The sequence below is a fragment of the Belonocnema kinseyi genome, chromosome 4, assembly GCF_010883055.1.
Source record: "Belonocnema kinseyi isolate 2016_QV_RU_SX_M_011 chromosome 4, B_treatae_v1, whole genome shotgun sequence".
Classification (NCBI taxonomy): Eukaryota; Metazoa; Arthropoda; class Insecta; order Hymenoptera; family Cynipidae; genus Belonocnema; species Belonocnema kinseyi.
This window is the reverse complement of record NC_046660.1, coordinates 58,336,119-58,348,765: the sequence shown is the minus strand read 5'-3', so window position 1 is coordinate 58,348,765 and position 12,647 is coordinate 58,336,119. Positions and strand designations below refer to the sequence as shown.

Sequence of the window (12,647 nt, the reverse complement as noted above, 5' to 3'; positions counted from 1 at the left end):
TAGCAAACAAATGCTTATCGCAGTGAATTTAAATATCATATAATAAATTTATGTTGTACGTTGAAAATTGTTTTTAAATGATATAATGATAGAAAATAATTACTTTTTCGTGAAAAATTTAAAATGATGGATATCTTAAATTTATTATGATATGCTATTTAAATTTACTGTGATAAATATTTGTATTCTACCATAAATAAAAAAAACTATTCACATGCTAATAGCAACATTAATTTACTATTCCGAATCTTTCTACTTTCCGAATTTTTCCTCTCCGTATTTTTACTTATTCCTAATTGTTCACCCTCCTAATTTTAACGTTTCCGAATTTTTACCCATTCCGCTTCTTTGGTTTCCGAATAAATACTATTCAGAGTTTTGGATTTCTGATTTATTCCTTTTTCCGAATTTTTGGTATTCCTAAGTTTTACCATTATGTATTATAACCCATTCTGAAATTTTACCTTTCTTAAATTTTATCCGTTCCGAGAAATGAACGGGCCCCCCTATCATACCCTATCCTATTGTACCGTATCCTTCATATCATATAATATTATACTCTCATCTACCCTACACTACCCTATCATATCCTATCCGATCAATGCGATCCCGATTTGAACATATCTTAATCTGTTTTACCCTATCCTGCCCTGCCTTAAACTACCCCAGCCTACCGTATCTACAGTCCTGCACTGTCCTACTTTACCTTACCATATCGCATCCTATCCTATGAATACCTTCTCTATTCTATCGTTTCCTATCCTATCCATTCCGTCTTTATCCTATCGTATTCTAGTTTACTATATGCTGTCCCATTCGATCCCGATTTAGGTATTACCATACTATCCTACCGTATTCTATCTTATTCTATCCTACCATATCCTAAGCTCTATTGCTTTGCCTTATCTTATTCTAACTTAGTATCCCCTACACTAACCTATTACTTCCTGTGATACACTTATCTATCCTATCTTATCTACCTAAACCTATCCTATACAGGCCTATCCTATCCTGTCCTGTCCAATCTTGTATCACATACTATATAATCCTATCATATCCTATCCTATCATAAACTATCCTATCCTGTCCTGTTGCATCAGATCCTATCCAATTCTATCATACCCTGACCTATCCTATTTTATCCCGAGCTTTGCTATCCTATCATAACATTTCCTATCCTATGCTTTCCTGTCCTATCCTATGCTACCATGTCCTGTCATATTATATCCTATCTTGTCCTATCCTATCCTCTCCAATCTGGTATCACATACTATATAATCCTATCATATCCTATCCTATCATAGACTATCCTATCCTGTCCTGTTGTATCAGATCCTATCCAATCCTATCATACCCAGATCTATCCTATTATATCCTGAGCTTTGCTATCCTATCATGATATTTCCTATCATATCCTTCCCTATGCTATCCTGACCTATCCTACCATGTCCTGTCATATTCTATCCTATATTGTCCTTTCCTATCCTATCTTAATTTGTAAAATCCTATCCTATCATATCTGTGAGAATTTCTATGAGGATATAAACCCTAAAAAAATTTTAATAAATCATAATACTAATAATATTCATCATCTAGAGATTCGTTACTGTTTGGTAAACTGAATTCATTCACATCTTCTTAAGATTCTGCTCTATTTGTAGAATTTCATTTTCTGTGTTTCTTGGCCCATGCTCTTTTCTATGTCAAGTGCGTCTACCAATTACAAATAATTCTGGGGCAGCTAAATCGCATATGGATAATTATAAACTGCGAATTTATTACAACCGAAAATAAACCATGTGAAGCTATTCCAAGATTTAGATTTCACTGCCACTAGTCTTGCACTACAGAAATAGAAAAATCAAAAGCAGATTTAATTCTAAATCAATTTCACTAAATTACACAACTGAAAAAATGTTTGTTTATTATAACCTAATGTCAAATATACACATTTTATAAAATTACAGAATCTATGGGCTTTTTTATTTATATTTTACATAAAATGAACTGCGTTAATGTTTTTTATATTCAAAAAAATTTTGATTACTTTTCCAGTTTAGAGAAAAATCGAAAAAAGGGTTATAAAAATGTTCCTTAAAATTTCTGTAAAATTATCCCGAAAAAACCAAAAATTATTAGTCGTATTGAAAAATTGTTTTAATGAAAGTTGTAAATATGTTTATATGATAATTCTTGCGTAATTTTGGATGATAAATAGACGTCACCTTATTACAACTTTCAGCTTTCGAAAATGCTGAATTACATTTTTCATGAAGTCAAGTAAGTAACACTAAAATTGCCACTGATTCCGAAAAATAATTAATTTTTTTGGATACTTTTTCACCATTTTTTCGATGAGATATACAACTCCCCTCAGAAGTTTTTAACTGAAATTTATCATTTTTAAGCAAATTAAAAATTGACCGAATTTTTTCTTCAGTTGGTTTGTAAAATATTAAATTTATTTGCATCTTTCTGTTAAAGTGGTTTTAGTTTTTTTTACCTGTTCATAAAAAAATGCGTCAAGGAATGAAAAAAATATTTTGTTTTATTTCGAAGATGTTGATTTTTTTTTCATGGATTCTGCTACCAAGTCAAATTCAGAATCTCTAATAATTTGAAAAAATAAGCTAAAACAAAAAATTTCCTTTAACTTTTCCGACTTTTATTTAATAGTTTTCTGAAAGAATTTTATTTAATTTAAAAAATTGGCAATTTCGGGAGAATTTCTTAGATTTTTGTTTACCCTTTCTTTTGATATTTCTCGAGACTAGCCATATTTACCCCATATCCTAGCCGACTCTCCCCCATACCCTAGCCGATTTCACCCCGTTACTCTAATCAACCTTACCCTAAACGACCTTACCCTGTACACTAACAAACTTTACCGCCTTTGCTAGTAAATTTTAACTCATGCCTTAAACAGGCTTACCCTGTTTCCTAGTCAACTTTACCCCATTCCCTAGCCAATTTTACCGCGTACCCTGACCGAATTTAACTCGTATCCTAGCTAAATTTACCACGTACTCTAACCGAGTTTACCTTTTACCCTACTCAACTTTAGGTCATACCCTGACAGACTTTACCCCATACCCGAACCGATTTCGTCCCGTACCCTAATGAACTTTAATATAGCCGACTATACCTTGTAATTTAACCAACTTTATCTCGTTTCCTATCCAATTTGGACTCGCTCCTTGGACAACTTTACCCCGTATACTAGACAATTTTACCATGTATCATATCCAACTTTACCCTGTATCCTATCCAACTTCACCCTGAATCCTAGCCAACTTTACCCCGCATCCTATTCAATTTTATTAATGACTTAATAGACTACGAAATGCTTTTTTGTAGGAAACTGATGCCTGATTTGACTTTTTTAAAGGATTTGTCGCCCCAGGGAGCAACATTTATAGTTTCGGTTAAGTGTCCATTCATCCATTTGTCTGTCCTTATACTTTTTTCCAAAGGTGAGAAGCAGGTGAAGCAGGTGAAGCAAAGTAAGGGAAAACAAGTGATGGTCAAGATGAGAAAAACAGGGTAAGGAAATGGAGGAAGTAAGGGGAAATTACGGGAAAGTAAGAAGGGAGGAGTGAGGAGAATTAAGGAGATTGGAAGCAAAATGAGTACGGAGAAATTAGTGGCAGGAAAGTAGGTGAAGTAGGAAAAGCGAAATAATGGGGAATAAGTGATGGTGAAGAGAAGGAAAACAATGTAAGGAAGTTAAGGGACTGAAGGAAATTAGGAAAGTAAGTAAAGACAGTGAGTAGAAATGAGGAGATCGAAAGCAGAGAAAGAGAGAGAGTAAAGAAAATTTATGGATAAAGAAGTAGGTGATGTAGGAGAAGTGAAGTTAGAGTAAATGAGTAAAGGCGAAGAGAAGGGAAACAAGGATATGGAATTCAGGGGAGTGGGTGAAATTTAGGGGAAAGAAAGTAGGATCAATGAAGGAAAATAATCGGGAATGCAAGCAAATGGAGCAAGGAGAAATTATTGATTAGGAAGTAGGTGAAATTAGAGAAACTGACGCGAGATGGTGTGATAATGGGATAGGAACAAGGGGAACTAAAATATGCGGAAGTAGGGTAAATAAGGAGAACGTAGCTTGGGCTAGTGCATGTTAGTAAGAGGAAGTTAGGGAAATTAGGAAAAATAGGGGATATTATTGGAAATGAGGGTGAGTAGGGAAAGGGAAAGGATGGTTAGGAAAGAGAAGTAGGAGAAGGGGAGTGTTATCTGGATAAGCAAGGTGGGAGTTAATAAGTAGGGAAATGAATGGAGGGGAAGAGAGTATGGGAGGAGAGTTATGGACTACTAAAGTCCCAGGTTTTTTGAGTTTCTAGATTTCTTCGGACGCTACGCCCTACTATTTTCTACTGCAAGAATAAAGAATTTGTTTTCTTGAGTGGGTGTTACTTCAATTTCATAAAATTAATTCACTCCATTTCAAAGTTTAGGAATAAGTTACCACAAAATTCAATGTGTTATTCTCGTTTTTCATTCTCGTCGAAACTCACCGTCATTGATTGCAGAAGAGCTTGATTTCTGCGTTCGAGTTCTGCCTTCGGAACTCCTCGAAATGTATTCATCTTTTTATTGCGACTATTAAGGATTTCAACCTTCGCGAAAGCACTTGGTCTAACCATTTTCACTTTTTTTGAAATTTGCTACTTCACAGAAATATCATCAAAATTGGGGATGCACAGATAATATTTTTATCCAATTTCTTTTACACTTTCCTGGCATTTTTCTTCACACAATATCTGCATCATGGTTATTTATATCTTAAAAATTCTGGTAAGATTTAGCCACTTATTATTAGTTATTGACTATTTCAGCAAGACATTAAATAGTATTGATTTTGGATAATGTCAAATTTCACAAAATTTCACGAGATTTAAAAATTGAATCAAATTTTTAGAAACTTAAAAAAATTCCAAGATATTGAAAATATTTCAAATGATTTAAATTATTTTAAGGTGTTTTAAAAGATGCCAATAAAAAGATAAATAATTTTGATAATTATGAAGAGATTCCAAAGGTCTTGGAATATTTTAGCTTATTTATTTAAATTTGAAGGAATTTTCAAGAGCTTAACAAAGTTTTAAAGGCTTTTGAAAAAATGCAAAGTAATTGAAATATATTAGGGTATTTTATAAAATTCAAACGAATTTTCGATTGATTCCAGTAATTTATTGTGATTTCAAAAGATTTAAGATATTTAAGGGTAGTTTTCAGAATTTCATCTTAATTTCAAGAGCCTTCAAGGTTTTTGAAAGAATTTGAAATATTTTGTAGTATTTTCCACAATTCGAAGGAGTTTTCAAGAGCCTAAAAAAGTTTCAAAGAATTTCGAAAGAATTTAGAGGATTAGAAAAATATTAGGGTATTTTAAAAGATTAAATTATCTTAAGTTTTAAAAAGTTTCAAGAAATTTCAGAATATTTTTAAAAATTTCAAACATTGTAAGGCGCTTTACAAGATTTCAAAGAATTTGCCATGTATTTCAGTAATTTCATGGGATTTAAAAGGATTTGCAATAACTTAAGGTATTTTAAAAAATCAAATCAAATTTTCACGAGTATTTTTCAAAATTCAGATAAATTTTTCAGGGATTTTAAAGGAATGCAAAAATTCTCAAGGAATTTTCAAGTATTTTCTAGAATTTCGCAAGATATGGAACGATTTTATAAAATCCACTTTTAGGAAATTCGAACATATTTTTGAAAACTTTAAGAAATTTTTAGAAGCTTTATAATATTTGGAGGGATTAAAAAAAATTCCAAACGCTCTGAAATATTTTAGGGTATTATTAAAAATTCCAAGAAATTTTTAAGAGATTTAAAAAGTTTTGAGGTATTTCTTAAAATTTTTACGAATTTGAAATGTTGGTAGTATTTTTTAAAATTCAAGAATTTTGTATTAAATTTCGATATCTTGAAGATATTTTAATGGATTTTAAAGATTTTAGGGTATTTTTTTAGATTCCCCGGAATTTTCAAGAACTTTCAAAAGTTTTAAGAATTTTTTAAACATTTCTGACATTTTTAAATATCTGACAGTATTTTGAGATTCCAAAAAATTTAAAATAGATTTCAATAATTTAAAGAAATTATAAGGGATTTTAAAGAATTTAGGATATTTGTAAGAATTGAAAAAAATTCAAAAAGCTTCAAAATATTAGAGGGATTTTTAAAGATTCCAAGACATTTTCAATTGATCTAATCAATGGAGTAGGGTTTTAAATATTTTAGTAGAAAGTATTTTCAAAAACTCTAAACAGTTTAAAGGGATTTAAAAATATTTCAAAGGATTTGAAACATTCTAGAAAATTGGTAATATTCCAAGGAATTTGTAATTAACTTTAATAAATAAAAGGGATTTCCATGGATTTTAAATCATTCAGGAATATTTCAAGATATTCTAAAGCATTGTTGAGAAATCGAAAAAAATTACGAGATTACAAAGTATTTTAATTATTTCAAGGAATTTGACCAAATTTAATAATAATTATTTATTATTAAAATTAAATAATTTAACTTATAAGATTATAAAATAATAAAATAATAAGTTACGATATATAATATTTATGAAACTCGCGTCAATTTAAATAATTTTAATAATAATTAATAAACTTTTAAAAAATCTACGAAATATTATTAGATTTGAAGATATGTTTAAATATTTTTCCAATTATCTTAAGGTGTTTTGAATTCCATAAATTTAATCAGTTCCACTATTCTTTTTTAGTTTTTGTTTAGTTCATCTTGAAGTTTTTTCAAATCATCATAAATTCTTAAGATTCTAACTAAAATGTTTCTTTAATTTTCTTGATTTTTTCAAGCTGATTTCAAACGTGCTCAATTAATGTTTTTATATTTTAAAATTATATGCAGTCAATGGATATTTTTGTACTAAAAAATTGTTTTCCCCATTTCCTTGAATTATTTTTATTCAACTAGAATATTTAGGAACGCCAATTTATTTTAAATCATGTTAGCTAGTGGTTTAAATCTCCATAATTGGTCTGCTAGAGATAACAATTATTTTTTTTTTTTCAAAATTGTACCTTTTTATAATTTTTGATCCTTCAACTTTAATCTTATTCCACTTTTTCAAAGTTTTTTATTCTTTTAAAACCAATAAAAAAAACAGGAGAAAAATCGTAAAGCTATTTAGATTTTTCAAAAAAATCAAATCCGAAACTTTTTGAAATAGTCTATTTTTGTTGCTATAAATGAAAAAAAAATTAAAATAGCTTTAACATTTTTCATTCTTTCTTAATTTTTCTCAACAGCTTCAAAAGAGTGCAATAAAACTAGACAAACCGGAATAAAAAAATCTTCAAAATCTCAACTATTGCGAAGATGTAAAGATTCTAAAGGAAAATAGAAACCTAATTTTCTTCTCAAGAAAAAAAGATTCGCATGCAAAATTGAATTTATTCATACAATTTCTGAGGACTTCATAGAGAAAAAAGTAAAGTTTTCGAGAAAAACTTTTTTTGAAAAAATCTGAATAACTGCTATTTTTTATTATTTTCTCATTTTTGTGAGCTTTTAAAGTAAAATGTGCAAAAACCTCACTTCATGCTTAAAAATTTTTAATATTCTCAGAAAGTGTAAAAATTTGTCTATGTTAATTAAAAAAATGTCTTCATTAGCAGGCCAACCCTAAACATGTCACCCACCTGTCTGCATGATTCGAGATAGATTCGATCTTTGAAATCTTATAAATCGGTTTTTTTCAAATTGTTTGCAATTCAACAGAACATTGAGTCATAATAATAAATGTATATTAGTCACTTTTTGGTTAAAAAATTAGACACTTTTTCGGTTCAAATAGGTCACTTTTTTCAAGCAAATTAGGCTGTAGTAGCCCAGAGAATAACAAGCACTTAAGGAAATTCTAAAAATTAATTTTTACAGCCAGCCTGCAAAATCTGATCCAATAAAAACGATCCAATAAAACGATAATCTGAGTAATAATTATTGCAATAAATAACTATCAATATATTATAATGATGTGACAAAATTCTAATCCTCTCTCTTTGAATACGCGCACGTGTTCGGACGACTCAACTGCATTCGCGATATCTCTTGCACTAAATAACTAAAAGATTCTAAAACACAAGTGCACTAAGAAATTCAACTTTGACCGATCCATGACTATTCAGTAAATTGCCTCACCCTCTATCTTAATCGGAAGCACACTTAGTGGAAAAGCAACTTTACCAGCACTTTTCAATATGCTCAATGCTCATCGGACAACGACAGGTCTGTAGCACCATTCTAAGCCCCCACAGAAACAAATCACTCAGAAAACAGTTACGTTATACATTATCTAAAACATTTACTCACTACAACCTCTAAACATTTTCCCACGATTAAATTTTATTTGTTGCTCAAAAAATCTGGAGTTCTTTCACCAATATCTCGTACTATTCTAAGCCCCACGGAAACAAACATTTCGGAAAAGATACCAATCATCTACAACATTTAGAAACTTCAGAAATTTTCCCGTGAATACGTTTTATAATTTATTTAAAAAATGTAAAGTTCCTTCACCCAAAATTTTGATATTTGTGTCAATAATGTTAGGTTTGTTTCACTCAGAGATGGTTTCTGTTTTCTGGTTGATTCTATTCTTCATATACTCTTTTAGTAATGTGTTGCTGAGGCAACAGAACAATTCGGTCGATATATAAGCAAAACAATGTTTTCGTTTCTTGAGAAAATTTTGGTTTTTAATTTATAAATAAATATAAGCAAAACCTAATAATTAAGAACTGTTCCGGAATATTAGTTTCAAACGATGTTTTCAAGATGGTTCCAATTTCAAATCATTAGTGTGGAAAATTTCGTAATTATTAGGTTCTGCCTATATTTGTTTATAAATTAAAAAACCAAAATTTTGTTAAGAAAAGAAAATATTGTTTTGCTCCTAAATCAACCGAATTGTTCTGTTGCCTTAAACGCACATTAATCACAGTTTATAAGAAAATAGAATCAATGAAAAAACAGAAACCATCTCTAATTAAAACAAACCTAACATTATTGATACGAATATCAAAAATTTAGGAGAAGGAACTCTAGATTTTTCAAATAAATTTTAAATTTTATTTGCGAGAAATTTTTTGAAGGTTCTAAATGTTGCAGATGATTTGCATCTTTTCCGAGTTATGGGTTTCCGTGGAGCTTAGAAGGGCTTTATTAGCATTGTTTTCTTTGTAAGAACAAGAAGGACAAGATATCTATAATAGTATATACAGAAAAAATTTATCCAAAAATTAAAACAAAGTAATATTTCCTAATAAATATTTCTTTTATTCGTCACTAAAAAAATTGTGATTATCTTTTTTCAGAAAAATATAAAGGCCGCCCAATTTGTTTCTTTTCGGACGGGAATGACAACAATGAACTCCGGAACAACTGACCACGACCTCCTCCACAAATACATTTGCTTGAAACATACTGAATCGCATGAATATATTATGGAACACAAAAGTGGGAAGAAAGAACAGTTAAATTGTGAAATGGCGAAATAAAAATGAAATAAAAATTCGTTTACTTCAAGGCAATTGAGGCATTGTTTTTGAAAATAAAACTATGGGTCATTTACTTTCTTTCTTTTTTAATATTGTTTAGTTTTTATGATACTATGTTGTCTGGTTGGAGGGTTTTGCAAAATTTTTAATATTTTCACAGATATCGTCAATTAAAAAATGGACTCTTGAAAACCGGAAAATACTTTAACAAATTTTCATCCCTGCTAATGTTCAGAAATTAATTTTCAAAAATTAATTCTTAACAAAATAAGAGACTCAGATAAATTATTCCATAAGGTTTTCATCGCGATATATAATATAATAAATATCGGTATCTCTACAATGACTTTGATAGTTTACAATTAATAAACATTCTTTTTGTTTACATAATTTTATTAACGAATTAGCAGTTTCACTACTTTCTAACGCATCTTTTTTAACCAAATAATCAAAAAAATATCTATATATTACACAATGGTCGAGACACGCATTTGTTTGTTGAAGTTTTTTAAACCATTATTAATTTTACCGAAAATTAAACTAATATCGAAAATTGTTATTAAAAAGGAGTTGTTAGTCCGTTACATAAACCGCTGAAAGCCGATCTATTAAATTACAACCAAAAAGTTAATTTTTCAACAACAACAAAATTAGAATAGTCTTTAAGAAACAATGCAATATTAAAAAGGAAGGGAATTGGATGACCCACTTTTTGATTTTAAAATGGAATGCTCTAATTAGCACTCGTTTTTTTTATTGTTTGTAGTTGCAATTCATTTTTAAAAACTATATAATTCAGCCATTTTTATTTTATTTTTATAGCTGAAATTAGCTTTTTTTAAATGAACCGCTATCAGAAAAATATTATAAAAGATTTAGTATAGGTCTATATTGATTTTCCTATGATCAATTTTTTACCATTTTTTCGCACTTTAAGAAATTATTGCAAAAACTAACAGTCAATAAACGCGGGGTAAGCGCGCGTTCACATACCTGGATTTTTGATTCTAAAAATGAAAAATAAAAAAAGATTTAATATTTGATTAAACCAATTTTTAAATACTTAATTTAAACAGTTTTCAAAATAATAATTGATCCTTTAGAAATAAAGACAATTTTAGATTAGGCCAAATAAAAAAATAACAATATTTGAATTGAAATATTATACTTGTATAATTTAAAAAAAAACACCTTTATTTAAAAACTTAAATAATTTAAAATTAAAAGTGTTCACAATTAAACAACTTTTAAACACAAGATTTGAAAATTGTAAATTTTCAAATTAAAAATCTAAAAACTGGGAAAATCCTAGTTGAACGGATTTGAAACTGTGTCATTTTTTATTAAAAACGCTTGAAACTGATCAATTCGATTTTGTATTGAAGAATCTCACAACTGAATTATTTCTGAATACAGTTTTGAAAAAAGGATCATTTCAAAACGTTATTATTGAATATTTTCAGAGTAAAATTTTAAAAATTGGATCAAGCTTTTCAATTGAAATAACATTGATATCGAAGCGATTGAAATTTAACAAATAAAAATTGAAAACTCAAGGAACTATTTCCAAGTCAATGCTTCTGAAAATCCAGAAGTTTGAATTCTTATTACATAGAAAATTAAAATTTAACATTGAAATTGTTTACAAAATAATTTCTAAGTAAAAAAATTAATTTACTGTTAATTTTACCATTCAGAATGGACAATTTTTTTACAATAAATTCTTAAAATTAAATAATTATGAAAAAATATTAAAAATGAAAAGTTATTCCAAATGAGAATGATTAAAAAACAAAAATTTCTTCTAAGGAAGGTTGAAAATGAAAGGAACCCGATTATCTTAAAAAATAAAAATAGTTTGTAGCCGCTAAATATTAGTAAATTTAAAAACTTTGAAATTATTAATTTTACTTTTAAAAATACAAGCTTATGAAAAATAAAAATATAAAATGAAGCATTGAACATCTAAATTCAGACAAAAAATCTTTAATTTTAAACATTTAAAAGAGAAGAAGTTTTTTCATTAGTGGGTCATCAATTTCAGAAAGTTTAATTTTTATCCTTCCTTTATATCAAATTATTTTTCATACTTGAGAATTCTCAAGATTACGAATATTTCAATTTAAAACTGACTTTTATGTATTTTAATATTATATTTGTCAATTTTAAGAGATTTAATAGTGAAACTGTCTTAAAATTTGTAATATTTCAATTTGAAGCTAGAATATTTTTAAAAATTTTAAACTTAAAAAAATTAGGGAATTTCGTACTAAACATTTTTTTATTTAAGCTTTAAAAAAACAACTTTATTTCCAAGACTTGAAATTACAAAAATTAAACTGAATCAAAATTTTACATTTAAAACTATAATTTTAAATATAATTCATTATCAAGTGAAAATCAAAAACTGATTGAACCAATTTTTTACTAAAAGATTTTATTTCCGTCAAAAAAAATTAAAGCCTAATTATTCTAAAAACGTTAAAAATTTTATGATTTCTAATTGTAAGCTTTCGAAATTAATTAATTTAAACTAAAAGCCTGAGAAATGAAAAAATTTCAAATCTCTTTTAAAATGGAAATATCTATAAATTAGGTTCTTTAAACTAAATTATTGAAAGTAAATTATAAAAAAAAATTTTTTTATTGCGGCGATTTTAATCTAAAGCGGAAAATAAATTATTTGAAAATAAATTGTGAATCCTTTTCTTAGTAGTATATTTTTTTGGGGCGACTGGAAAATCCCGAAAAATGAATATCCCGATTCTACCAAATTCTCGAAAAATAAAATATTTTAACTAGAAAATTTACAAAATCTTAATATAAAAATACCGACTCTGTACAATGTTTTCAAAAAATAAAAATTCGAAATAGTGAAGTCAGGAAATTAAAAGATTTCTGAAATCTAAAGTCTTACTGATATCCAATACTAAAAAATTCCCGACAATAGGAAATTATAGAATTTAGAAGATTAATAAAATGTTTTTCTCACTTATTCTTGAAAAATACAATAATGAAATATTTTGATCAGAAAGATTTTTTTGGATTTTAAAAATATTTTTAAAAAGTTAATGTTTGAATATGAAATAAAAATAAT

At 28.0% G+C, this 12,647-nt stretch overlaps 1 protein-coding gene across 13 annotated transcripts in view; it reads right to left on the bottom strand.

The window, feature by feature from the left end:
* Positions 1-12,647, bottom strand: part of LOC117171429 (protein unc-13 homolog 4B) — a 155,464-nt gene that overhangs the window by 67,128 nt on the left and 75,689 nt on the right. For 2 of the 13 annotated variants that reach the window (XM_033358750.1, XM_033358751.1), the window contains exons 2-3: positions 7,930-8,294; positions 4,521-4,766 (exon numbers count right to left, since the gene is read on the bottom strand). The exons of 4 other annotated variants lie outside the window; for them this stretch is intronic. In XM_033358750.1, coding sequence (XP_033214641.1) covers positions 4,521-4,649 — 129 coding nt within the window. In that variant the 5' untranslated portion in view covers positions 4,650-4,766; positions 7,930-8,294. Of the gene's footprint in view, positions 1-4,520; positions 4,767-7,693; positions 7,884-7,929; positions 8,481-12,647 lie in introns of those variants that run through there. 7 more of the 13 variants (XM_033358753.1, XM_033358752.1, XM_033358746.1 and 4 more) reach the window with 6 other exon arrangements.